Source organism: Macrotis lagotis, chromosome 8 (assembly GCF_037893015.1).
Source record: "Macrotis lagotis isolate mMagLag1 chromosome 8, bilby.v1.9.chrom.fasta, whole genome shotgun sequence".
Taxonomy (NCBI): domain Eukaryota; kingdom Metazoa; phylum Chordata; class Mammalia; order Peramelemorphia; family Peramelidae; genus Macrotis; species Macrotis lagotis.
Genome location: NC_133665.1, coordinates 79,387,645 through 79,414,511, shown reverse-complemented (window position 1 = coordinate 79,414,511; position 26,867 = coordinate 79,387,645). Strand labels below are relative to the sequence as shown.

The 26,867-nt window shown below is 33.4% G+C and overlaps 1 protein-coding gene across 9 annotated transcripts in view; it reads left to right on the top strand.

Moving 5' to 3' along the window:
• The window catches only part of MPDZ (multiple PDZ domain crumbs cell polarity complex component), a 301,840-nt gene that overhangs the window by 124,751 nt on the left and 150,222 nt on the right, over positions 1–26,867 (top strand). For all 9 annotated transcript variants that reach the window (XM_074197510.1, XM_074197518.1, XM_074197517.1 and 6 more), the window contains exons 3-4: positions 3,729–3,792; positions 6,888–7,054. In XM_074197510.1, coding sequence (XP_074053611.1) covers positions 3,777–3,792; positions 6,888–7,054 — 183 coding nt within the window. In that variant the 5' untranslated portion in view covers positions 3,729–3,776. The remainder of the gene's footprint in view (positions 1–3,728; positions 3,793–6,887; positions 7,055–26,867) is intronic.

Genomic DNA, 26,867 nt, shown 5'->3' with positions numbered 1-26,867 from the left:
TGCCTATAGTATATTTTAGGAGAATGTACTATATTCCTTATTACTTTAAATGAAATCTATTTTTGAAAATGCTATAGTGTTCCAAAACCTGCAGTCTGGTTTTTTTTTTTTGGTGTTGGATTCCATTTTATTTTTTTAGTTACATGCAAAGATAGTTTTCAACATTCATCATTTTAGGGTTTTTTTTTTTTTGCAAGGCAAATGGGGTTAAGTGGCTTGCCCAAGGCCACACAGCTAGGGAATTACTAAGTGTCTGAGACCGGATTTGAACCCAGGTACTCCTGACTCCAAAGCCAGTGCTTTATCCACTACGCCACCTAGCTGCCCCCATTCATCTCTTTGTAAGCCTTTGAGTTCCACAATTTTCTATCTGCTTTCCTTACTTGCTCCCTCCCCATGATAATTATTAATCTGATATAGATTATACAAGTACAGTCATGGTTAATAATATTTCCACATTACTCATGTTGTAAAAGAAGAATCAGTGGTAAAGGATAAAAGAATGAGAAAAAGAAAAAAAATACATAAAACAAGTTTTAAAAGGTGAAAATAATATTCTTTGGTTTGCATTCAAACTCCAGTTTTTGTTGTTGTTGTTGTTGGTTTGTTTTTTGTTTTCTGGATGTGGTTGACATTTTTTATCACAGTCTTTTAGAACTGCCCTTAATCACTGAATTGCTGAGGAGAGCTAAGTCAGTCATAATTGTTTATCTTCCATTGTTGCTATTAATGTGTAAAATGTTCTAATTCTGCTCATTTCACTAAGCATCAATTCAACTGCTATCTTTTAGTGTTGCCACTGCTCGGTCTTACATGATTCTAATTGTGACTCTGCTATATTTGAATTGTTTTTTCCTCTTGTCATTTGTAATATTTTCTTCTCAATGGTCATGGCATACCTGTAGATTTTCAACCTAGGATCTCTTTCAGGTTATGATTAGTGGGGTTTTCCCCTATTTTTACTTTCCCTCTTGTTTCAACACTTCAGAACAATTTTCTTTAATCATTTCTTGTGTTATTGCATCGATTCCTTTTTTAATTGTAGCTTTCTGGTAGATTGATTATTTTTATGTTTTTCTCTTCTTGATCTGTTCTCTAGATACGTTGTTTTTCTTAGATGTTTTACATCCTTGTCTATTTTTTCATTCTTTATATTGTGTCTCATTATTTCTTGATCTCTTATACCTTAACTGGCTTCCCTTTGCAGAATTCTAATTTTCAAGGAGTCTTTTTTTATTTTTAAAATTTTATTTATTCAAGGCAAGGGGGTTAAGTGGCTTGCCCAATCATACAGCTAGGCAATTATTAAGTGTCTGAGGTCATATCTGAACTCAGGTCCTCCTGACTCCAGGTCTGGTGCTCTATTCACTGCACCACCTAACTGCCCCTAGGAGTCATTTTCTTCCTTAAGATTCTAGATCTCCTTTTTCAGTTGGTTGACTTTCTTTTCATACTTTTGTTTTTTTTTTTTCCTCTTCTTTGATTTTTAAAGTCTTTTTTGAGTTCTATGAATTTTTGAGGGGGGGCAGGAAACAATTTGATTACTCTTTGGGGTTTGCTTCCAGATCCTCCTATAAAGATGAACCACAGTTTTTTTTTTTCTATTTCCATATTAACTATCCATGGCTGAGTTCTTTCTTTGCCTACTCATGATTTTTTAAAATTTATATTAGTTTGTTATTATAATCAACTCTAATCCTGGGGTTTGGGGAATGATATCTCTGGCTTCAAGCCCTTATTTTTTTATCTTTATTCTCGGACCAGTCTCTGCACTCCTTAGCCATAGCTAGGGCTCCATCAGAACACCATGGTGGAAATGCTCTTTCTCCCCGAGAACCTCCAGGGAATATAACTTTCAGTTCTCCCCTCTGTCTGGGCATATGCTGGTTTCTTCTTGCCCATGTCCTTGTGTCTGCAAAAACAGCTGTCTTGTCAGCAGAGTTTCCCTCAGTCATTCCAGTCTCAGTCAACTAATTTCCCACTTTGCCCAGGAGTTGAAAAATCTTGAGGCTGAGGCGGAGGCTACCTCTCTGCCTAGCTACCCCTGGGATTTGCTACTTTTTATGCTCTTTGAATGATCTAGACTGGAATAAACACTTAACTGGGGCCATTTATCCTATGATCTTTCTGATTGGCCCAGGAGAACTGCTGTTGTGCCTCAATTTTTGTTTATTTTTGTCACTGGACTATTACCCCGAGGCACTGTTTTATGGTTTTTTGTTTTTTTTTTTTTGGTGGAGTAAATCTTGAGAGCTTGGAATTTTCTGACCTCCTCTGCCATCTACATACAATCCTCTCTGGATTAACAACTAGTGACTGATCTTTTGTCATTTTTGCAAGTTTGTTTTGAGGGGGGGCATTTGGGTTGTTTTGATTTGCATTTTTCTTATTATTAGTGATTTGGAGTCTTTTTTCATGTAGTTATTAATATTTTGTAATTCTTTTGAGCACTACTATTATCCTTTAACCACATATATACTGGGGATCTGTGATCTTAGATACCAAACTGTCATATGAGACAATCTTATATGAAGATTTTTCTGTCTTGTTTGGCAATTTTGCTTTTTGGAGGCATTAATTTTCTCTGTGCAGAAGCTTTTCAGTTTCATGTAATCAAAATTATTTAAATGATTTCTTGTAATTCATTCCATTCATTATTTCATTAATACTATATCACCCACTTTAGTTGAGCAATGGTCTTTAATATGGAAGGCATATATCATTTTAAGTTTATTATGGAATCGATAAAGAAAATAATAGTTGGAATAAGTGACACTTTAAATGAGTTTTCAAACAATCTAGAGGAGGCAGTGACAAAGGGAAAGCATCCTAGGAATAAGGTGACCTATACTGAAAAGTCATGGACTAAGTAGATGAATTTCATTGTGCAAGAAACAGCTAATAGGATGATTTTACTGAACCACAAAGCTTATAAATAGGAATACAGTGTGAGAAAATAGGAATTTCACTTGCGATATTGGAGCTATTAAGGAGCCGTAGGTATTTATAAATTGTGGGGGGTGTTGAAGGAAAAAGAAGAGGTGACATGGTTGGACCTATACTTTAGGGAAGTTACTTTGGTGACTGTATGAGGAATTAATTGGAAACGGAGAAATTTGAGGCAGGGAGGCCAATTAGAAATCTTTCGTGATTGTCCGGTGTTTATAGTTTCCCTATCCCCCAGCTTCCTATGGCAAAACAATATTTAGAATTTTAATTGGAAGCAGATATATGAATATAGGTCTTGTTAGATCTGGATAGAAAGTTTGAAAGAAATATTTTGGGAAATAAGCCTATGGGACTTTGATTAAAACAAGACTACAAACCTTTTACTTAATTATGAAAATAATATAATTATGTAGATTTACTTGAATAATTACCCAAATTAACTCACCATTTTTTTCCTTGTTCTGTGAAAGGGTTACCTTAGAGTAAAACTGCATTTTAAATATGAAATAAGGGACAGTTAAGGTGGCCCAGTGGATAGATTACTGGCCCTGGAGCCAGAAGGACCTGAGTTCAAATTCGTCCTCAGACATTTAATAATTCTCTAGCTGTGTGACCTTGGGCAAGTCACTTAACTCTATTGCCTTAAATAAATAAAATTTAAAAGAAATATGAAATGAATTAAATGTTTCAAAATCTCTCTGAGAGTGTTTAGTTTTGGATTCAAATTTAAAAGTTCTGTCAAATGAGCATTTTTTTTCTTTTTTCTTTTCCATCCACAGGATTGTAGTAATAGTCATTTGAAGGAGAAACTGAACTTCTGAAAAAACATGTTGGAAACTATAGGTAAGATTAATTTTTTTTCTTTTTTCACATTTACAAAAATTTGAAATTGTAAATTACAGCCTTTAAAATATTGACCCAAACATACTTCTCTCTTCATTATTATGATTTATCCAGTAATCATGTGATTTTTTTCTTTACCTGAATCATTTATTCCATAACAATAATTAAAACAAAACCCCCCCTTAATTATTCTAGCAGCAATGAACTTGGATAAATTTAGAATAAACCCAGTTCTAGATTTTGTTTTTGTTTGTACTTTTGAATATAGGCAATTTCAAATGGACAACATTGGATATAGGTGAAGACCCAAATCTTAATTCTGTTTTTTCTTTGTTATATTGAAGTACCTTAGAATTCTCACACTCATAAAGTGAAGACCAACAGAATTTGCATAGCTTAAGCTAATTACAATAAAGTATATTAAACTAAAATGATATTAAAAAGGCTAGCCAGGAATGGTCATCTCAAAGGTTCCTGTCAGTTTCAAATCTCAGTATCTTTTAAATTATTATTTTCACTTTGAATTATTAAAATTATCTAGAGTCATATGATGATTGGCTATCGTGTCTATAGCTCTATTTTTTAGCTTGAAAATATTGTTCTGTGATTAAATATTTCTTTGCTAAAATTTGAATTCTTATCCCAACCCTATTATTATTATTATTATTATTATTATTATTATTATTATACATTTTTTATGGTTAAATGTGTTTACAATACTTCTTTCCATTGTTTTTGGCAGAAAATTGCTTGCTTCTTTATGTATGCAAATACTTGGACTTTTAGGACAATGAAAACCCATACAAAATGTTTTCCCTTAAAAGCAACAGTCTTTTGTTATTGTTCAGTCTTATTGAACTCTCTGTGACCCCATGGACACATCTAGCAGTTTCTTCTATCCTTTATGTCTCCTGAACTTTGTCTAACTCCTATTAGTTGTTTCCATGACACCTATATATCCATCTCACTCTACTTTCTTTTTTCCTTCAATCCTTCCCAATATTAGGGTTTTTTCCAATGAGTTCTGTCTTCTCATCATGTGACCAAAGTATTTAAGCTAAAAATTCAGTATTCGACCTTTCAGTGAATAGTCTGAGTTAATTTCTTTAAATATTAACTAATTTAATCTCCTTGCTGTCCAAGAGATTGTTAAATCTTCTCCTGCACCTAATTCAAAACTGTCAATTCTGCTGTATTCAGTTTTCCTTATGGTCTAACTCTCACAGCCATTTATTACTAGTGGAAAAAACAAAACAAAACAAAATACATATAACTTTATATCTATGAACCTATGTCAGTATTTTGTCTAAATTTGCCATAGTTTTCCTTCTATGGAGTAAATGTTTTTTAATTTCATGTCTGTAGTCACTATCTGCAGTGATCTTTGAGTCCAAGAGTATAAAATCCTGACAGTTTCCATTTCTTCTCCTTCCTTTTGCCAGAAAGTGATGGGACCAGTTGCCAAGACTGTTTGCTTGTTTGTTTGTTTCTTTAGGGGCAGATGTAAGTCTCACTCCTTTCACTTCTTGGAGACTCTTGAGGCCGTTCAGAATCATCTCTTTGTTACCCAAGGTTCATCTGTCCTATCCCTTGTAGCTGAGTCAGATGACCTAGGTTCATTCTCATCCCCAATACATGAATCTCAGTTTTCTTGCTTGTAAAATTAGGAGATTGGAAGACAATTTTTTTTAATCTCTATTCAAGCTCTTTGGGTCTATGATCCTTGTAATGAGAGGACAGAACTTCTGACTACTTTATAGGTTAGCTCTGTTTTAGTGCTTATGGCATGACCCACAGTATAGTTGAATCCATTTAATAATGTGCTTCATTTTTTTTTTTCTTTTTATGGTCATAAAATGAGAAAATGTCAGAGTAATAAAATTCATTATGATTGAGCAGGTATTTGTGTGTTAAAGTGGAAATAGCTTGTATTTGAATTCACGTATACATACTCTTAAGTAAAACATTTTACTATTTAAATTAAAAACAAAATTAAAATGAAATTAATATTACATTAATAGGTTAAATGTATCTATGTTTTCAAGTATCTTTTTTAAAAACAAATTTTTTATTGATGTAATTTGTTTTTTAAATCACCCAGGCTTCCCCTTGTATCCCTCTCCTTACTCTTCTTTCTTTATTTTTAAAAAAAACAAACAAAACCTAAAAATGTAAAAGAAAAAAGATGATGAAAAGCCAAGAAAACTGATCACAATATCCAAATCAATTGGTATTCTATGCATTATTCTATACTCATGGTCCACACCTTCTTTCTCTTCCCTTCTCCTTTGATACACATTTTCAAAGGACCAAGGTCAGATATCTATTTGTATCTCTTCCTTAGGGTCATGCTTGTTTCTTAGTATTTTGTAAGAAAAATTATTGTTTTGTAGGGGTTGTTCCATTTCCATCTTTGTAATCTTTGGCTCTGCTTAGTTAATTTAATATTAGTTTACTTAAATCCTTCCATTTTTTTCTGTATTCATCATGTTTGTCATTTATTGTTGCCAAGTAATATTCCATTACATTCACATATCACTATTTATTCCCCAGTTAATGGGCATCTACTTTGTTTCCAGTTTCTCTTTACCACAAAGTAATTTTTTTATATATGTGGATTTTTTTTCTCACTAGTCATGAAAGGCTTGAATGAGTGTATATTGTTTAATAGCATGTTTTCTCTACACCTCTTAAGGTTCTCCTATGAGGTTTTTTTTGAGAGGTATCAAGGTATGGTGGAGAAAACACTGGATTTGGAGTCAGATTGACAATATGAGTTCCACCTTTGTCATTAACAACTCTTATGAATTTTGCTAAATCTCTTAACTCTTTTGTACCATATTTCCCCATCTGTTGAAATACTTTTAAAAATCATTTTATTGAGTTAATATATGAATCAGATTTCATGTATGTATAACAGTTTATGTAAATCTGAAGTCATTATTATTTTGATGAACTATCATTATTTACAATGCATAAAGTTTCTTTTGAAAAGATGCCTGTCTTGCTATCAATTAGTCAACAAAAATTTATAATGATATGAATACTTTTGGTTTTTTTTACCTATTACTGATTACTAATACGTTTTGGTGTAGACACCAGCCGGGCCCTACAAGCAGCAGAACGGTTGCAGGCTAAATTGCGGGAACGTGGCGATATAGCAAATGAAGACAAACTCAGTCTTCTAAAGTCAGTCCTGCAGAGCCCTCTCTTCAGTCAGATTCTGCAGCTTCAGACATCTGTTCAACAGCTGAAAGACCAGGTAGGACACCACCCATTTTCGTCCCTTTTATTTTTCTGAAAGGCTGATTTTTTGTATGTGTTAATGAATAGTTAATTAAATCGTTTAAGCCCAAAATGAAGCATTCAGATTCACTGTGGCTTTTTTCTTTCCCTAGTTATTTTTTGCCATGGTTATTGCTGTATATTGTGGATGATATGACATTCTGTTGAAAGCTGTCTGGATGCCAAAGAATGAATTCCTACAGAAGAAGGGAATGATACAAATATGTTTAAGATAGAGAACTGTAGATGTGGTTTCCATCACCAGGGTTCATTGTTCATGTGATGCTGTTCATTCCTATCCAAACACTTGATCCCCTTCTTTACACCGTTTCTGATAAGCTTGGATTTGCATGTGTATCATGTATGTGAGGAAGGGAAAGCACCTCTATTTTGACAGTATGAGGGATAATTACATTGTCATCAGTTGGTGGCGTTGCAAATTCTCACTTCTTAAAGGAGTGTAAGGAGCAATTGCTTCCCATGACAGCGTCAGATGGTGATAAACATTCGAACTTCCAAATGTAACACAGCATTCTATTTTTTTTTATGTTCACAATTTTTATTTGGAATTTTTATAGAAAAGAGACTTTCCAGCATTTAAATTAGAATGGAAATATATCACATTGACCATATGGAACCTGAGGGTGTGCATGCTTTGAACTCAAATAATTAAGTTAGCCATATTTCAGCTTCTATTATTAATTTTCCCAGATATGTTGACTTATCCAGGTCAGTATTTTGTCCACAGATTATTATTTTTTCCTGCACAGGCTTTTAAGTCAGTTTAATAATAATGAAAATCAACTTTGGTACTGTTACTGTGTTTATGATAATGTTGAGAATTATTGACAAAACTTAGGTTTCCATTTTAATGAGTAAGATAGAACAAAAATACTCCTTAGAGAAGATTCAGTGATTTAAGGTGGAGCAGCTTCAGTCAAATACTTTATGAAAGGTTCATGATTTAGTTCTGAATAGATGTGAGAGGGGAAGCCCTAAGTGAAGCATGTAATCAATTTGTGAATCTAAAAATTATAAGAAATAAAAAGATTGAGGAAATCTTGTAGAATAATTTCTTCTCAATAAATCTTGAATTTGTGAAAAGACCTTTGATTGCTGTTTTGGTTATATTTAGATGGACCATGATGATCGTATGTGCTTGTTCCCTTGAAAAATAAATAAAATGGCTGGTTTAATAATGCAAATTGTTGGGGCACCTAGGTGGCTCAGTGGATAGAGCACCAACCTTGGAGTCAGGAGGATCTGAGTTCAAATTGGACTCAGACACTTAATAATTACCGAGCTATGTGATCTTGGGCACTTAACCCTACTGCCTTACAAAAAAAAAAGAAGAAACCAATTTGTACAGTAGCTTGACAAACGTTTTGAAATATCAAGGTCCAAAATTTAAAGATCTTTTTTATGTTGAGCTTTTTGGTTTGTTTGTTTAATTTCTTTTGTTAGATGACCATAAAGGAATTGAGAAGAAATAATATATATAAAACCTTTTTCAAAATTAAAATTAAAGGAACATACAAAAGGAATAAAAAGTAGTAGTTAACATAACCCTTCCCTTCCCTTCCCTTCCCTCCCCTTCCCTCCCCTCCCCTTCCCTCCCCTCCCCTCCCCTCCCCTCCCCTTCATAAATCATAGCATGGATATAATGATATACAAATACTCTAGAACATGGTTTCTTAGCCCAGAGTGCACCAATAATATTTCAGGCAGCCTGTGATGTTGAAATAAAATTTCATCTTTCTCTCAGTAAGATTATTATTTTTGTATTTTATTTTGAGCATTGGAAACATTACTCTGCAAATTGGTCCATAGATTTCATCAGAGTGTCAAAAGATTCATTTACACAAAAAAGGTTAAAAACCTCTGCTCTAGACTCTAGCAATAATTATTAGTCCTCTCTACCTCAGTAAGAATCAGCTATAACTTATCTGAAGGTAGAACATAGATAAATGGTGAAGGTACATTCTATGAAAATGTCTTAGGAATACTTTAATTTTTTTTTAAATTTAAGGCAACGGGGTTAAGTGACTTGCCCAAGGTCACACAGCTAGGCAATTATCAAGTGTCTGAGACTGGATTTCTACTCAGGTACTCCTGACTTAAGGGCCAGTGCTCTATCCACTGTGCCATCTAGCTGCCCCTTTAGGAATACTTTTGATATTAGTCCTGTCTACTACCTCTTTTATGTAGGAGGGGAATTAACATTCATATTTTTTATTTTTTTATATTTAATAAGTGTACCTTAAGTACTTGTCTTCTTTACAGTACCAATAAGTGAAGTAGAAGAAATTTGTCCTCTGGAAAGGTTGGCACTTTTAGGCCTATTTCACCATAGTCATCAACTTTATCATCATTTAGAAACATTAAGTATTTCCTTAGCTGAATCATTATTCTAGTTACTTGTTCTAATTCATTTTTTTTTCTGAATATCCTGAGTCTCATTATGTTAATTATTTTTTTCTTTGCATAGTTTACTAAAAAAAAAGGAGTATCTGATGGTATTGTGGAAAGGACATTTGATTTAGGTCTCAAAGGATTTTAAAACATGCTTTGTTACATATTTACCTCTGTGATTTTGGTCAAGTCAAATTTCTTTATAACTTTCTTTATAATTCTTTATTTGGAAAATGAAGATTTGGTTAAATCATATCTTGAGATAATTTAGTAATCATATTAATTGTTAGCATTTGTATTTTGCTCTAATTTTTGCAAAGAACTTTAAGAATATCACATTTTACCTTCACAATAATTCTAGGAGGTAGAGGTTTAATTATTCCCATTTTACAAATGAGGAAATTGAGACAGATAGTCATTAAATGACTTGCCGAGAGCCACATAGCTAATAAGTGTTTGAGGCTAGATTTGAACCAAGCATTTTCTGATTCTGGATCCAGTTTTCTACTCTGTGTTACCTAATTTACCATTGAAAAAAAATCATTTAATTAGTATTGAAATAAGAAAGCCCTACATCAAGCTCTCACAATGGTGGTCAGGCATTTGTTTTTATCTTAACTTATTACAACAGGTAAGTTTTTCTAAGCACAATCTTTGTATGGTCCTTAGAGCTAGAAATTTGAGCTCCCAGATCACCCTTCTTTAGCATGCCTCTATCTCCCTGAGAAGAAAAGTAAGTGAATAATTTATAAGCCTGAAGTATATGCAACATATTGGGGAACTTGATCACATTGTTGTGTCAATGACAGATGCGCGCATGCCACATTGAATTAAGCCTACTATTTTTTTTCTCAGATTCTTCTCATTACTTCTATTCAATAAGGTTCAATTTTCCCAATTTGCTACTTCAATATTAAGATTGCCCTTGGAAATCAAACTGTTTCCTTTGGCAAATTAAATACTTGACAGGTGTGTAACGAAGAGGGCATAAAAGCCATGCCCTAAAGGGATGTGCTATTTAAATATTGTCAAAAATACTAACAGGTCAGGGGGTATAATTGATGCCTCTGTTTAATTCTGCTACTTGGTATATTGTTATAACTGCCAGCTAAAAGGACGTGCTGTTAAATCCAGATAATCTCTAACGGTCTCAATTCATTGCCCTATTGCACAATTCCCATTTAAGTGAAAAGGACTCTGACTGTGTGTCAATGATCTGTCAAATGCACATTTTCAAGCAGTAGACCTACTGTCACTGAATCATTATTATAGCTAATCACCCCAGGGCTTAGTGCTTATTCATGACCAAAATCCAGCTACTGTGGGGGATGGGGGAGGTAGGAATAAATACGATAATGGTTTAATCATAGAAACTTACTAACCATAAGGATATTATACTTTGCCTGTACTGCCTATAGAACTTCCCAGACCCAATACACGCAGTTTCCTTGGAATTCAGTAGAATTCAGTAGAAATACATATATTTTTTCTTTTGACTTAAGTTTCTAGGATGATAGATTTAGAGTTCAAAGGGATCTTTGAAATAATCAGCTACAACTTCTTCAGATTATACTTGAGGAAACAGGCCCAGGGACTTGTGAAGAGAAGGGCATAAGACCCCAAGGGTAAGTGGCAGAGATAGGATCTGAAACCAGAAGACTTCAAATCCAGTGTTCTCTCTGCTATCCTATGTTGTCTTTTAGGTTATTTGCATCAAAAATATGATTTACAGTTATCATAAATATTTCTACATTGAAGCTTAAAAAGTTTTCAGAAGACTGTCTATAAAGGTAAAGTGGGTAGATGATAAAATGATGAAGATAATTTAGTTCATAAAACATTACTTGAATCACATAGCTCCTTGATACCTTGATTATTTGAAATTATGGTCTGTATAACATTGAAATCCATTTTTTTGAGTTGCACCACCTCATGTGTGCTTCATTTGGTGAATTTTTCTGTCCCTCCCCATCCCTCTCCACAGATTGTTGCATGACCTATTTATATGTGTGGATAATATGTATGACATAAGCTATAATATATGGATGTGATGGGAAAATTTATAGGAACTTGTGTAGACAGAAGTTAGGAGAACCAATTAAACAATATTTGCAATAGCTGCAATAATACAAATAAAAAAGTTCTAAAACTAAATGTGTCTAGAAAATGTTCCCTTTAACTACACCCAAAGGGCAACAAAAATGTGCATACCCTTTGATCCAGCAATACCATTGCTGAGTCTATACCTTGAAGAGATGATGAAAAAGGGTAAAAACACTTGTAAAAAATATTCATAGCAGCCCTGCTTGTGGTGGCAAAGAACTGGAAATTAAGTAAATGTCTTTCAGTTGGGGAATGTCTTAACAAACTGTGGTATATGTATGCCATGGAACAATATTGTTCTATTAGAAACCAGGAGGGATGGGAATTCAGGGAAGCCTGCAGGGATTTGCATGAACTGATGCTGAGTGAGATGAGCAGAACCAGAAAATCACTGTACACCCTAACAGTGTCATGGGGGCGATGGTCAACCTTGATGAACTCACTCATTCCATCAGTGCAACAATCAGGGACAATTTGGGGCTGTCTGCAATGGAGAATACCATCTGTAGCCAGAGAAAGCACTGGGGAGCTTGAACAAAGACCAAGGACTATTACTTTTAATTTAGAAAAAAAAAACCTGATATCTTGTTGTCTGATCTTCCTATCTCTTGTACTTTATGTTTCTTCCTTGGGGATATGATTTCTCTGTCATCACATTCAATATGGATCAGTGTATACCATGAAAACAATGTAAAGACTGACAAATTGCCCTCTGTGGGGGGGGGGTGGAGGGAGGGAAATAAGATTAGGGGAAAAATTGTAAAACTTAAAATAAATAAAATCTTAAAATAAAATAAAATGTTCCCTTTCCCTTGTGCAAAGGTAGGAGACAATGGATGTGAGATATTGTATGTGCTGTCAGTTGTTGATGAGATGGTTGACTTAATTATCTAGTTTCTTTTACTTTTTTTGAGTCTTTTTTACAAGGGAAGACTAAATGATTAGAAGATCAGAAAGATTGATGTATTCAGAAATAAATGCAATGTATAACCAAGAGACACCAATAAAAAAGGCTATTGGGGGCACAATTAATATTCCTTAAATGTTCAAAGATGATAATTTTAATCTATTTCCTTTCCAAACTTTGGAAAGGAACATTGTCTTACTCATTTCCAAAAGTAAGATAAACTAAGTTTATGCTACTTCCTTACATTGAAATTCCCAATAGTTCTCTATTGTCTAGAGAGGAAAAAAAACCAAAAAACAAAATGAAACCCAACAAGCATAAACTTGGCAGTTAATTAGTCATTTAAGGAAGGCCCAACACAATCTGGCCTTAGCCTGCCTTTTCAGAAAAAAATATATCATATGATTTTTTTTCATATTCTCTACATCTCAGCCAAACTAGCCTTCTTGCCATTCTCTAAAATTGTCACTCTTCTCTACTTTTTTTGCCAATGCATAAATTGTCCCCCCCCCCCCCCCCATGCCTGGCTGGAAGGAATACACAGCTTCCCTACTCAGCCTCTTGGTTTTTCCAACTTTTTATAAGCTTCAGCCTGGGTATTACAATTTTAAAAGATTGAGAATCCTTTTCCAATCCTGTTCTTAGGGCTTTCTCCTCAAATTGTTTCTTATCCATGTACATATTTATATAATGTGTCTAGAAATGTTAATTTCTTGAGGACTGAAATTTTTCTTTTTTTTTTTTGGTCTTTGTATCTCCCAGCTCCCTACATCTAATAGATAGTCTTGTACATAGTAGATACTTAAAGTTTGTTAAGTTGAATAGCAGTAGCTTAGGACTTGACCATTTCTTTTTAATTCATAAGACTTATAAATATTTCTTATCATTTGTGTTGTGTCTACACAGACTGGGCAATGGTATAATCAGTGAATGTATAGTGAGTATAACAATGAGAATAACTGAAAAGCACCCAGTACTGGTTTGTGACATTGTTATCTTCTCCAATAATTTCCATGGGTGCTAGGAAATTCTTAAAATAAAATTACAGTAAGTGCTACTGTGAACATTTTAGAATCTTACTTTTTGTCTTTAACAGAAAAGATCTCTAGATAAAATGGTTGTTTTCATCTTTCTTAGCAAAGTTCCAGAATACTTTCTTCTTTTTCTTTTTGCAAATCAACGAGATTAAGTGACTTGCCCAAGGTCACATAGCTAGGTAATTATTAAATGTCTGAGACTAGATTTGAACTCAGGTCCTCCTGACTCCAGAGCTGGTGCGCTATTCATTTGCACCACCTAGCTGCCCCTCCAGAATGCTTTCAACAGTGTTTGAAACAACTCATAACTCAATCAGCAATGTGCTTGTCTGTCCATAGCCCATCCCCCACTGATTTCTTTATTTTGATTACCTTTGCTTCTTCAACTGGGTATTAGAAGGCACTTCAGTTGCTTAATTTGCATTTCTTTTCCCAGTAGTGAATTGAAAAGATCTTTTATCTGTGGGATTTTTCTTTTGAGAGCTGTTCCTCCAGATTTTTTTGACCACTTAACCTAAGTGGATTTTAATTTATGAGACATTGGACAGAAATATTTCACCAAAAGTCGACACAGCCAAAACTTATTTTGAGTTTGGAATGGAGTTTATTCATTTGTAAGCCTATTCTTTCTTAAGGGGAAATGGAATTATGACTTGCTGTTGGTAGAAAGATACCAGGAAAGAAGGGTGATATATCTTTATCCTATTAAAAAAACATCCTCCAAAAATGGAATGATTTATACATCTTTTTGAAAATTAACAATGTTCCTGAGCTCGCCAAAAGTTGTACTGTCATGAAGCAGTGATATAAGAAGTGAAGAAGGTCATGAAGAAAATTGGATAAAGAGATAGTCCTGAAAATAGGAATTCTGGGTTCAGGATCCTGCTTCAATAATATTCTTTGAACATGATCAAGTCATTAAATTTAAGTTAATGAACTGTCCCTCTGCATTTGTGAATAGACTTTCCACAGCAAGTATGTCTTATACCAACACATTCAGGACTTAAAAAAATAATAATTGAACAAAACCAATGACTAGTAAAGAAAGTGAATAGATTCTTATCCCTTATCTAGGAGGAATTTGAAAAGCAACCTCAGATAATGAAAGAGAATTACTTATATGTTTTCACATTTACCATGAAGTTTATTTACAGTAGGAATTTTTAGTATTTTATTTTTGGTTCAATAACAGCTTTTGAATGTTTGTTCCTTTAACTAAAATTATGTAAATATAGAGTACATGAAAGAAGGAACTAAAATTCTTGTTTTTTCTTGGGCAAGCTTTTTATGTAGTACTGTATTAAAATGCAACACCATCTTGCTATTTTAGGACAGAATGTGTGTTTGTGCATGCATGTCTAAAACAACAAATGGTGCTGGGTGGAATTCTAGTGACAAAGTTAAATGACCTTTCAGATTTGGGATGGCAACCTAAACTTACTACTGACCTCAAAGGATTTTTTGACTCTACTAGACTGAAATAAAATTGTTGGAGACTGTTTGTTTAGTTATGGAGCTAGACTTTGAGGTCATAGTTCATGAATGTAAAGAAGTCAATGTATTGACTGGATTTAGAGTAAGAGAATCTAGATTTGAATTTGCCTCTTAATGGGAAAGGTAGGTACAGTTATAAGTATTAGGAATCATAGTATGATAAAAATATTGATGAAGTTCTGTAAATAAAAGAAATGTACACCATCTAAAGTCCTATTAAATGTTAAGTTTCCAAAAAGAAAAAAAAAGGGGGCAGTCAGGTGACACAGTGGAGAGGGCACTGACCCTGGAGTGAGCAGGACTGGAGTTTAAATCTAGCCTCAGACACTTGACATTTGCTAATTTTGTGACAATGCACATGTCACTTAATCCTAATTTGCCTCGCCATAAAGAAAAAAAAAGATACTTTTCAAATTCTTTCCCCAGTAGTAGAAAGTAGCTAGTTCATATTAAGGAACTGGTAGAGGAAAAAAAAAATCCCAAACACACACTAAGAAACTGGATTCTTTTATCACTTTTGTGCCTGTTGGCAAGTTATTTTACGTCTTATTATATAGTAACTTCTCACATCCCTCCTTCTAGAGTTTTTGCTTCAAAATTATGGTGGGACCAGAAAATGTGGAATTTGCATATATATGTTATTAAAATTAAAATTGTAAATGACATAATATATAATTATATATCATTGCATATAACCTTACTAGTGTCTTATAAGACTTTTGGGATACCCTGCATATAATAAATAAATTATAATTAAATTATTGAAATTTTCATAATCTATGTAAAAACAAATAGTTAATGAGCAATGACTGGTCCCATTAAAGTTCTTGGTCTCTGTTTTTTTTTTTTTTGCTTAGGGACATTTTAATTTATCTGACGCTCACAAAAGATCCCTTACTAAGTAACATTTTACTTGTTTGCCTTGTATTTGTATTGAGTATTTGTATTGAGATTAAAATATTTACTAAACAGAGAAAATGAAATTAAATGAAAATAAGTAAAACAGTGAGTCATCTGAATAACATTAGTGAAGTTCATCTGAACAAGATAATAATTGCTAGTTTGTGTAGCAATTCAAGGTTTCTAAAGCATTTTACAAACTGTATCCTTAATAACAATCTTAGAAGTAGATTTTTTTCCTTTTTTACAGATAAGGAAATAGAAGTAAGTAGTGTTTAAGTGACTTGCCCAGAGTCCTAGGTAATAGTTGTCTAAAAGTTAAATTTGGAATCAGGTCATCTTGATTCCAAGTCTAGGATTTTATATACTATGCCACCCACTTCTTAATTCATGGTCACTGAACCAAGATAATTTTAGCAATATTTAACTTATCTTTGACTACTGATAATCATTGAATTAGATAAAATGTGATTGTACCTAATTCAGCATTTTAGCTATAGTCATTTTTCATAAACACTAATCTGATTGATCATGAAATTTTCAGATTTGGCCACTAAAATGGATATAATAAACAGACTAAACATATCACAAGCCACTTATTTCATTTATATAGACACAATATTAATCAAGGTAATAAAATTAGAGCTGGAAGTATCTTAGAAATCAATCATATGCTCCATTCTTTTCCTTTTAAAGAAATAGTTAATGCCTTTCAATTTATAGTCCCTCCCCAAACTTTCAAACCTAATGTTATCAATTTGCCTATTATGTATCCCCCATTTATTATTTAGGGCTTTATAATACATATGATTTTTTGCTTTAATTTCCAAATCTCTAGAATGAGAAGGAGTGATCAACATGAACAACCTATTCCCTTCTGTCCTTTACCTCTAAAATTCTATGGGTTTATCTCTACTGTCATAATGTAATTCTACACTGATTAATGATTTTTAGTAAAGTATGTATTTCTCAATTGTTTTATGGAAATATTTCTTTAAGATGTAGATTTAAGAAAGATCAATCACTTTAGAGAGACTTGATCCAATGAATGAGGATGGAAAGAGTCTTCTTAAGAGGGAATCCTTTATATCCATCATTGAAACCTGCAAAGTTAACCACTAGTTTCCTGTCTCATATTTCTCCAGTGTTTTACTTTTTCTACAATACTCCCCATCCAGTGGAAAGAATACAGGTTTTTGAATCAGAGACTGACTTCAAACCTTGCTTCTTTATCTATCTACTTGGACAAATCACTTTACTTCTCTGGACCTCAGTTTCTTCATTTATACATGAAATTTTATATATCTCTCCTATATATGCTTTTCATTCTAGACCAACTGTGTTCTACACTGAACATTCCATAACTCTTCTGTATGTGTAGATGCCATGTCAAATGCCTTCCATGTCCTCTCTCCTACTTTTGCCTCTCAGAATATTCTGTTTCTTCTTCTTGTCAGAGGTATCTGCATGCATGTTATATCCCTGGTCCTCTGTTGAATGTAAGTTCCTTGAAATCAAAAATTCTTTTAAGTCTTCATATCTTTAGTGCCTTGATTTGTGTTGTCTTAGATTCAGCATCTATGACTACCTGGTGAGGAAACCCTTTAACAACGAACATCTTCAACTTGCTGTATCATCTTAGTTGCCTGTAAGATTCTGAGAGGTTCATTTTGTTCAGGGTCATATAACCAGTATATATTCAAGGGGAGACTTTAACCCAGATCATTCTAACTGTAAGAACTGCACTTTAGCTGCTTATCTCTTTAAAGTGTAGTGGGAATTCAGTATAGGTTTGCTCCATTAAATTTCATTAGCAAAAATGTTAGTTTTCCTATTTTACAAATGGATAGGGGCAGCTAGGTGGCGCAGTGGATAAAGCACCAGCCTTGGAGTCAGGAGTACCTGGGTTCAAATCCGGTCTCAGACACTTATTAATTACCTAGCTGTGTGGCCTTGGGCAAGCCACTTAACCCCATTTCCCTTGCACAAACCCCCCCCCTAAAAAAAAAACAAATGGATAAACTGAAACTTGAAGAGGGCCAATAAAATAAAATGTAGCCTGAAAAATAAAGTTATAAGTATTGTGGAATTTTGAGAATATGACAGTCTGTCTGTCTATAATAATATTAAATAAATAAATAAAATATAAATAATATTCTAAAACAATATTAAATAAAATTAAAAATAATATTAAGAAAAAGATTAAGTGAAGCATTATTTTCCTTCTACCTTTGAGTTGCTCAGGTGAGAGTTAATGCTATTTAATTCTGAAAAGTTAAAAAAAAATGAACACATACAGAGTCCACTGACTTATGCACCTACATCCATAGAGATAGAGGTACCAATCTAGAACAATTAGCAGCACACATTCTTAAAAATAATGCCTCTTCTTTGTTTTTTTTACTGAGGTAAGGAATTACTATAAAAAGATAACCAGGAAACCACCCAGTGATCCTTTTCCTGATGATGGCCAGTGCTAGTCAGAAATAATTTAACACATTTTGTTAAGCTGTGGCTCTGATGAAATAAAAATTTTGCTTTTTAAACTACAAAAAGAGCTGTTCAGATGGCCATGTTGGGAGTATGATAAAATGACCTTGCAGGATATCTTAACATCTTAATTATTTCTTATCAAACTTCTTTTTGAAAGGATAAAGGAAGGAACATATACACTTATTCCTACTGCACCTGAAAATAAATGTATTTATTTTCCAAAGGCTTTCTGTTTCATTTTGTCTAACATTTAATTCAGGAGCCAGGAGCCATTTTATGTCCAAAATAGGCTCGTCACATTAAGCTAATCCCCTTTGAACATGCAACTCAATTTCTTTAATTAGCTTTAAAAATAAGGATCATTAAATCAGAGTGCCACCATCAATTACTGTGCAAGAGTTTGGCTGTTCAATAATGCATCAGAGCTGTGCTCTAATCAGTATTTTACTAAAAGATTTATGGAAAAGGAGGCTTCCCTAGGTCTGAAACTTGAAACATGTGCCTTTTATATATACTAAAAAATTTCTGTAATTACTACTCTCAGTGTTCGATCAGTTCATTCTTCTCTGCATTTCATATTTGGGACCAAGTCCAAATAGTTTGTTACAGCATTTGTGTAAATTCACAACAAAATAATCAAATTTCTTGCCTTTGCAAGAAAAGACAAGGTGCAGATTAAAAAAAAAAAGCCCATATTTATTAGAGGTCCACCTGTCACGACAAATTTTCCAAAGCATGTCTCACTTTTTATTTCTTATACTGTTAAAACCACAAAAACAAGAAGCAATAGAGAAATTTAAGTAACTAACTTCTGTTAAGACCTCTAATTCTTCCTTGGGGCATGGAGGTGATCCTGAGTTCTCAAAGATGATGCTAAAAGAACCTAAACTCTAGCAGGTAATTTCAAGTCTTTGAAAGGCTTCTGGTATCCAACTTGGTAATGTATTTTGTGTGTCTTTCATTAGAGAAATTACTGTTCACAGTAAGTTCAACCATGGCAGGTCTTGAGGGTCATATATTCAGTGATAGAGGGGTTACAGTTCATTGATAAGAGGAAATTATATATTAATGAAAAAATAGGTCCTTACATATTAAAGAAGCATCTAGAGTTCTCATCTTGATATAAATAGCCTATGTTTGGGAATTTAAGCAAAGTTAACAGCTTTAATATTGGCTAAGATATTAAAAATAAGTTCACAAAGTGTTTAAATATTCTTGAGCTCTTGTGTGTTTTAGCTTTCTTCATTCAACATGCATAGTATCCAAATAGGCATCAGCAAAAGTGATATTTTCCTCCTTCTCTACATGGTGAATTCAAAATAAATTCATATAAAAGAACAACGAAGAGCTGATAAAGTATTCTGCCCAAAATACTTGAATAAATTCAATTTGATATTTTCATAAGGCTACATAATTATACCAAATATTTCTGGAAAAACTGATGACTAGCCATTAAAAGAATAGCTAATTGATAGCTTTAATCTCTTCCAAGAAAAGACAGAAGATTAAATAAACAGATGAAATGTAAATATAATTTTCTGTCTTCATATTTTAATATCTTGATTAAAATAAATATATACATTTGAATACATTTCCTGTTGTTCTTAAGTATCAGATTCCTGTATAAGTAAGGATGGACATAGATTCTAGTTGTGCAGATGTCATTTTTGTTTAAAAGATATAGGACATTTGTGTGTTTGAAATTTGGCAGAATCATAAGCAGAATGATTTAGAAGAAACTTAAATTTTGGTATTCTTTTCTCATTCTATAGAATACAGTACATTTATTAAGTATGCAATATGGTTGAGGCACTGTGCTATCCTAAGGATAAAGAAAATTGCAAAAAATAACCCTTTCTCTTAAAGAATTCATAATACAATGGGGGAGACACAAGCAAACAAATAGATACAAACAAAGTATAAACAGGACAAATAGGAAATAACTAAAGTGGGGAGGCACTAGAATTAAGAGAGACTGGCAAAAGCTTCCTTTAGAACAGGGGTGGAGAACATCTGGTGTGGCCATAGTAATCACAGATGGGACTTGAAATTCAATAAATCTAAAAGCTTTTTAGGAGTGAATTAACTGATCAAGCAAAGTAGGCTAATTTTTAGGTTGATAATACCATGTGACCTGTAATATAAATTTGGACATAAATATCCAAATGGCACTTTGCAGAGAAAAGATTTCCCATCCCCTGCCCTGCAAGATGGGATTTTAATTGGGAGTAGAAAGAAGTTAGGGAAGCCAGTGGACAGAGAGGAGGATGGCAATCATTCCAGGAATGGAGGATAGAGAAAATCCCTAGAGAGGAGAAATGGAATGTCTTGTTTGAGGAATACTTAGGAGACCAGTGTCACTGAATATGGACAGAGAATCAAGTGAAAGAAGACTGGAAAGTGTGTGTGTGTGTGTGTGTGTGTGTGTGTGTGTGTGTATGTTTATGTTCCAAGTTGTGAAAAGTGTTGGATGCTAAAAAATGAAGATTTTTCAGAGGCAATAGGGAGTCAATGGAATATATTGACTAGGGAAATAAATTGATCAGAACTAAGATTTATGAAGATGATCACTTTGGTGATTGAGTGGATGATTACCTGGATTCAAGAGAGATATGAGACAGGCAGATCTATCATCAGACCATTAGAGAGGTTCAAGGGTGAAGTGATGAGTCCCTTCACTAGGGTAGTGGAAATATCAAGAGAGAGGAAGGTATATTATATGATGCAAAGGTGAATTTTGTTCAGTCATTTTCAGCTTTGTCTGATTCTTCATGATCCCATTTTGGGGTCTTCTTGGCAAAGATACTGGAATAGTTGACATTTAATTTTACAACTTATTTTGTAAATGAGGAAACAAATGGCTGGTTAGTATCTGAGGACAGATTTGAACTTAGGAAGATGTCTTCCTGGGGCTAGATTGGATACCCTATATCCATTAAGTCACCTACCTGCAACAGGATTGGATTTGGGTGTGTGTGAGAGAGATAATGAGAATTTGAGAATAACATATAGGTTGGGAGCATCATATGCAATTAGGTACTAAATATTTTTTGATTATCATCTTTTACAAAAATTCTTTAATAAAGAACTTTAAAAATTGCAATATTGGGAGTAGATCAACCTTTCTATTGTGAAAAATGTAACTAAAGGAGGGAACTTGTATGCCTAAAAGCATGTAGAAAACCATGGAAACTTGCAGGAAAAGGTTAAGGGAGAGTTTCTCATATTCTAAAGAATTTAAGATGTTAAACTTCCCCAACATTTCATTATACAAAGGAGAGCAAAAATTTGCATATGGAATGGTGATTTTTTTAAAAAACTATATATTAAATTGTAGAGGATAACAACAAAATCACCCTCTTTATGCCCCATTTTGGACTTGCTTTTTATTTTCTTCTATTTTTAATGTTATATTGATTCTTTCATTTTTTCTGCATTTCTGTTATTATCCATTAATTCTCCCTCTGTAGCTCCACTTTGATCCCCAATAAAAGTCATTTGTAAACTGCAAACAATTGTATCTAGCAAAATAAAACAATATATTGGCCAATCTTGAAAATCTCTCTCTCATTATGTATCTCTGGGCCAGGGGTTCTAAAAGTTGTTTTGTCTATCCTATACCCTTTTGACAGTCTGTTGAAGCCTCTGGGTAGGACTCCTTTTAAGAATAATATTTTTAAATCTATAAAATAAAATAAATCAGATACAAAGAAAACAAATATATTGAAATATAGTTATCAAAATATTTTTTAAACAATCAAGTTCATTGATCCCAAGTTGTTTTTATGCTGGCCCAGTCCATCAATTTCCCATCAAGAGGAAGAAGGCATGCTTCATCATTTTTTTTCTGGTCAGCACATTTATCAAAGGTCTAATGTCTTTCAAAGCTCTTTTCCTCGTAATGATTAATAGCTAATATTTTTATAAGTGATTTAAGATATGTTAAGCAATTTACAAATATTATCTTATTTTGTCTTTACAACTCTGAGAAGTGGATACTATCTTCATTCCTATTTTATAGGTCAGTGGAAATTGAAGCAGATGAGGTGAAGTGACTTGTCCAGAGTATTTGTTGTAGCCAAACCAAATTTGAACTCATCTTGACTATATTCAGTATTCTATTCACACCCACATAGCTTCCTTTACATTTATTGTGATCAAGTTATCATGTAGATGTTTATTTGGTTTTGCTCATTTATATATAAGTTCATTAAAGATTTCTCAGGTTTTTCTCAACTGTTTTATTTGTTATTCCTAATGGCACAATGATGATGATGATGATGCATGTCCTTCATTCTCAAAGAAGACCATGATATCAGGGTGGTGATGCCATGAGAAGCACATGAATTGGATTTGAGTGAGGGAGTGCTGCGCTAAGGCATCAGTCTCACTGTCTCCTCTGAAGCCATCTGGGTCCAATGTCCAGCTAAGAATCAGGATGACTAGAGATGATCCTGGATTCTAGGCATTCAGGCAATCAAGTGACTTGCCCAAGTCACACAGCTAATGAGTATCAAGTATTTGAGACTGGATTTGAACTCCCATCCTCCTGACTCCAAGGCTAGTACTTCATCCACTGAGCCACTTAGTTGCCCTGGCACAATAATATCCTATTAAATTCATATAATTTATTTAGCCATTCTGTGAGAGGCACTGACTTTTTTAGTTCTTTGCAATAATAAAATATATTATCATGAATATTTTTGTACATGTGGGACTTTTCCCATTTGTCACCTCTTTGAAATATATACTTATAAGCAGTGATATTCCTGGTTCAAAGAAGTTATGCATATTTTAGTGATTTGGAGGGCAGAATTCTAAGTTGTTTTTTTAGTACTGAAAGACCATGTCACAGTTACATCAACAGTGCATTAATCTTCCTAGCCTTCCCAATTAAAAGTTTCTTGCTACTTGACTTGCTATTATTCTCCATATCTATAAAAATTGAGAATGATTTTGCTTTGCATTTAAGATGCTTCAGTGGGGAAAGTCAAAACAGTTGAATTTTGAGTTTATGTATTCAGAGAAAGTTCAGTTTGAAAAATAAGTTTTTAGATTTATTTTGATTTTATGAAGTATTGGGGAATTTGAGTCTGAGAACTCTTGGAGTTTTCCCAGATCTGTGATGATTGTACCTTAAGGTCATAAGCATTCTTTTGCATTTTGTATAAAAATACTCTTAAATGCATCAGAAAGAATTTAAACAAAATATTTTCATATACACACACATAAATAGCATAGTTTGTTTTCATATACCTAAAAAAGACATGTATTTAAGACTTTAGTTTTTTTTTGTATTAACTAATTATAATGAATATCAGGTTACCATTTTCCCCCTTTCTTTTGCTTCCAGAACACTTTAAAGCAACCTCTGCTGGGCAATTCATTTTAAACATTTATTTTTTTTAAATTTTATTTTTATTTAAGACAATGGGGTTAAGTGACTTGTCCAAGGTCACACAGCTAGGCAATTATTAAGTGTCTGAGACTGGATTTGAACTCAGGTCCTCCTGACTCCAGGGCCCGTGTACCTAGCTGCCCCCAATTTAAACATTTATTAAGTAACTATTGTATGTAAAAGACCAAGGAAGAACCAAGTTTTATATAGTACTTATTCACTGCTTTTATATAATGTACAATCTCTAAGGGGACTAAGTTATATACAAAGAGAACTATAGTAAGCACAATTATATGTTAAATAAAATGATGGAGATAGATTTGCTGATTTTTATATTTCATTCCAGTACTAAATTTGTGATCCCATAATCCTCTGTGTGTAGAATATAGTATGACACATATAGGTACTTAATAACAGCTTATTTATTTATTGATTAGAAAAATTAAATCTTGGAAAAGGCAAGGTAGAAAAATACAATTATTTCTCTCAATTGAGTCCTTAAACATGTCCACCAAACTGTGGTCTTATCAATAACATTTGCACATACATTAAAAAAGGAAATGCCTAATAATGTGCTTTGTGATGTAGATTTATTTTTTAAAGCAGCCTTTGGTGCCTAAAAGTAATTTTTAAAAAATACACTTTTTTAAGTTTTTCATTATCGACCTGACTTTGAACATTTTTTTCAAAGAATTGATGAATTTTCAGCTGATTTAACAAAGTAAAAAATCAAACCTACTTTATTAACATGAACTTTTTCCCCTTAGGGATCTTAAATGCTGAAATTAGTTGAGTCAGACAAAGCAAGCTGTATTCTGAGAGCATTCTCCTTTGGAATGAGAATTACTCTTTTAATGTACCAGGGAGTACCTTTGAAGGACTCACTACTTTGTTCCCAGCATATAGTTTGTTCATCCTGGCTCACCATAGCATAAGTCCAAATATTTTTTTCTCTATGCAAACACACCATAGGCGTTAGGACCTTGTGTGTGGGATCCTCAGCCTGTCGCAGCTTTCATCATGCCATCTGCTTCAACCTGAGATGTGTAGAATCTGCTGGCAGACTTTTTTGAAGTTGCCATGGCTCAGGATAAAAAACCAGTCTTGGCATAACAAGACTGTTTAAAATATATATATATACGTATATATATATTATGTATATGTATACATATATACACACTAATATACATATTATATGTAAATATAAGTATAATATATATAAGTTAATTGATCTCAAATGCTTAAAAATAATCATTTAAAGGATTACTAAATGCTTTCCATCTTTGCTATCACCCCCAACCCCGTAGTTGAAAGTAGGTAAATGTTAAAATCATTGGATTATTGGTAATCTGAAAGCTGCCTTTGGGTTTTATAGACTGTTGTTCAGTTTAAAAATTTAAAATATATGCAATAATTCATCAAATCAGATAGTTAATACGATGGTTGGTTTATACAGAAACAGGAAAGATCTATACACAGTTCTTCACTCAAGGGAATATAGTAGTGGCAACAATAAAAATGATTTAACACTTAAAGGTAATGCGATTTCAGTGCTGTGCTGCATACTTTTTACACCCACATAGATCGAATGCCTTACAAAAATTTATAATGAGTTTTTGTAGTTGAATGTTTTCAGTACTAAATGGCCAACCGTTTTATGATAAAGCAAAAAAAGCATTTATTTAAGCACTTATGATAAGCCTATTGGGAAGGCATACAGTTGGTTACCTGCCTTGAACTTGAAGCCTTTTCATTTTGGTAGGATTGTCAGGATTTTTTTTATCCTTTGAGAATCTATGGTCACAGTATGTCTCACATTGAGTGAGTGAATGTTTCTTTAGTGCTTAATATGTGGGGAAAGACAGAAAGTAGCGTAGAGTCAAAAGTTCAGTCAAATTGTAAGTGAGCTTGTATTGTACAGACACCTCTCAAAGTTGGGGTTCCAAGGATGAACTCAGAAGTCCAAGAAGGAGTTTAGAGAAGAGGTAGCATCTCTAGCATCCGAAGGCTGCTGAAACAGAGGTGGAAAAGCAATCCAGGGAAAAGAAGTTGAGCTGTGTTAGAATTATTGAAAGATTTGGATTGAAGGAGAGTGAGAGTAATAATAAAATAATTATTATATTTGTATAAATATAATCACTCACTATCAGGAAGACCTAATTCAAGTCATGCCTCAGATGAATACTGAATATGATACTCTGGGTAGATTATTTAGCCTTAGTGTTCCAATTAATTCTTTTTTAAAAAAGGCAATGGGGTTAAGTGACTTGCCCAAGGTCACACAGCTAGGCAAATTATTAAGTGTCTGAGGCTGGCTTTGAACTCAGGTGCTCCTGACCCCAGGGCTGGTGCTCTATTCACTGCCACCTAATTGTCCCAGTTAATTCTTTAAGAATTAAAATGATGCTAATCTTCTGGTCCTCAATAGGTGGAGGAAAGTGATTAAATCATTGGTCCAAACACTATCCCTGCACATAAACATCTATTGCAGTCCTGCATATAAACATCTATTGCAGTTTATAAAATGTTTCACTCCCCATCCCTGTCAGCTCCCTGCCCCTCACAACAGCCTTTGATGTTAGGTTGGGCAGTCTTTGTTTTTCTGTTTTGCAGCTAAACTGATGTGCAGGGATTTAATATTGACTTGTACAAGGTCACTTAGCTAGCAAGAAGTAGAACCAGGATTTGTGCATAGGTCTTCTGATTCCTAGTCCTTTGCTTTATCTGCTATAAATTTTGCCTAGCATAAATTTTGTCACCTGACTTTTGTGAATTTGATATATATCTCAGACTAAAAATAATATAATAAAATTAGAAAAGAGTTAGTATATAAGAATACTTGTTTGTTTGTTTTGTATATCTTAAGGAATGAAGTCATGACTTGATCTTACTTTCCAAAAAGATGTTTGAAGATAGAGATCACCAACTTTTCAGGCAATTACTGAATCCTTATTAGAATTATAATATAGGTTCCCATGTAGGCTGTGTCAATTTTTCACACTTTAAAGGCAATCAGTATATTAGATTATTGAACTGGAAGTCAGGA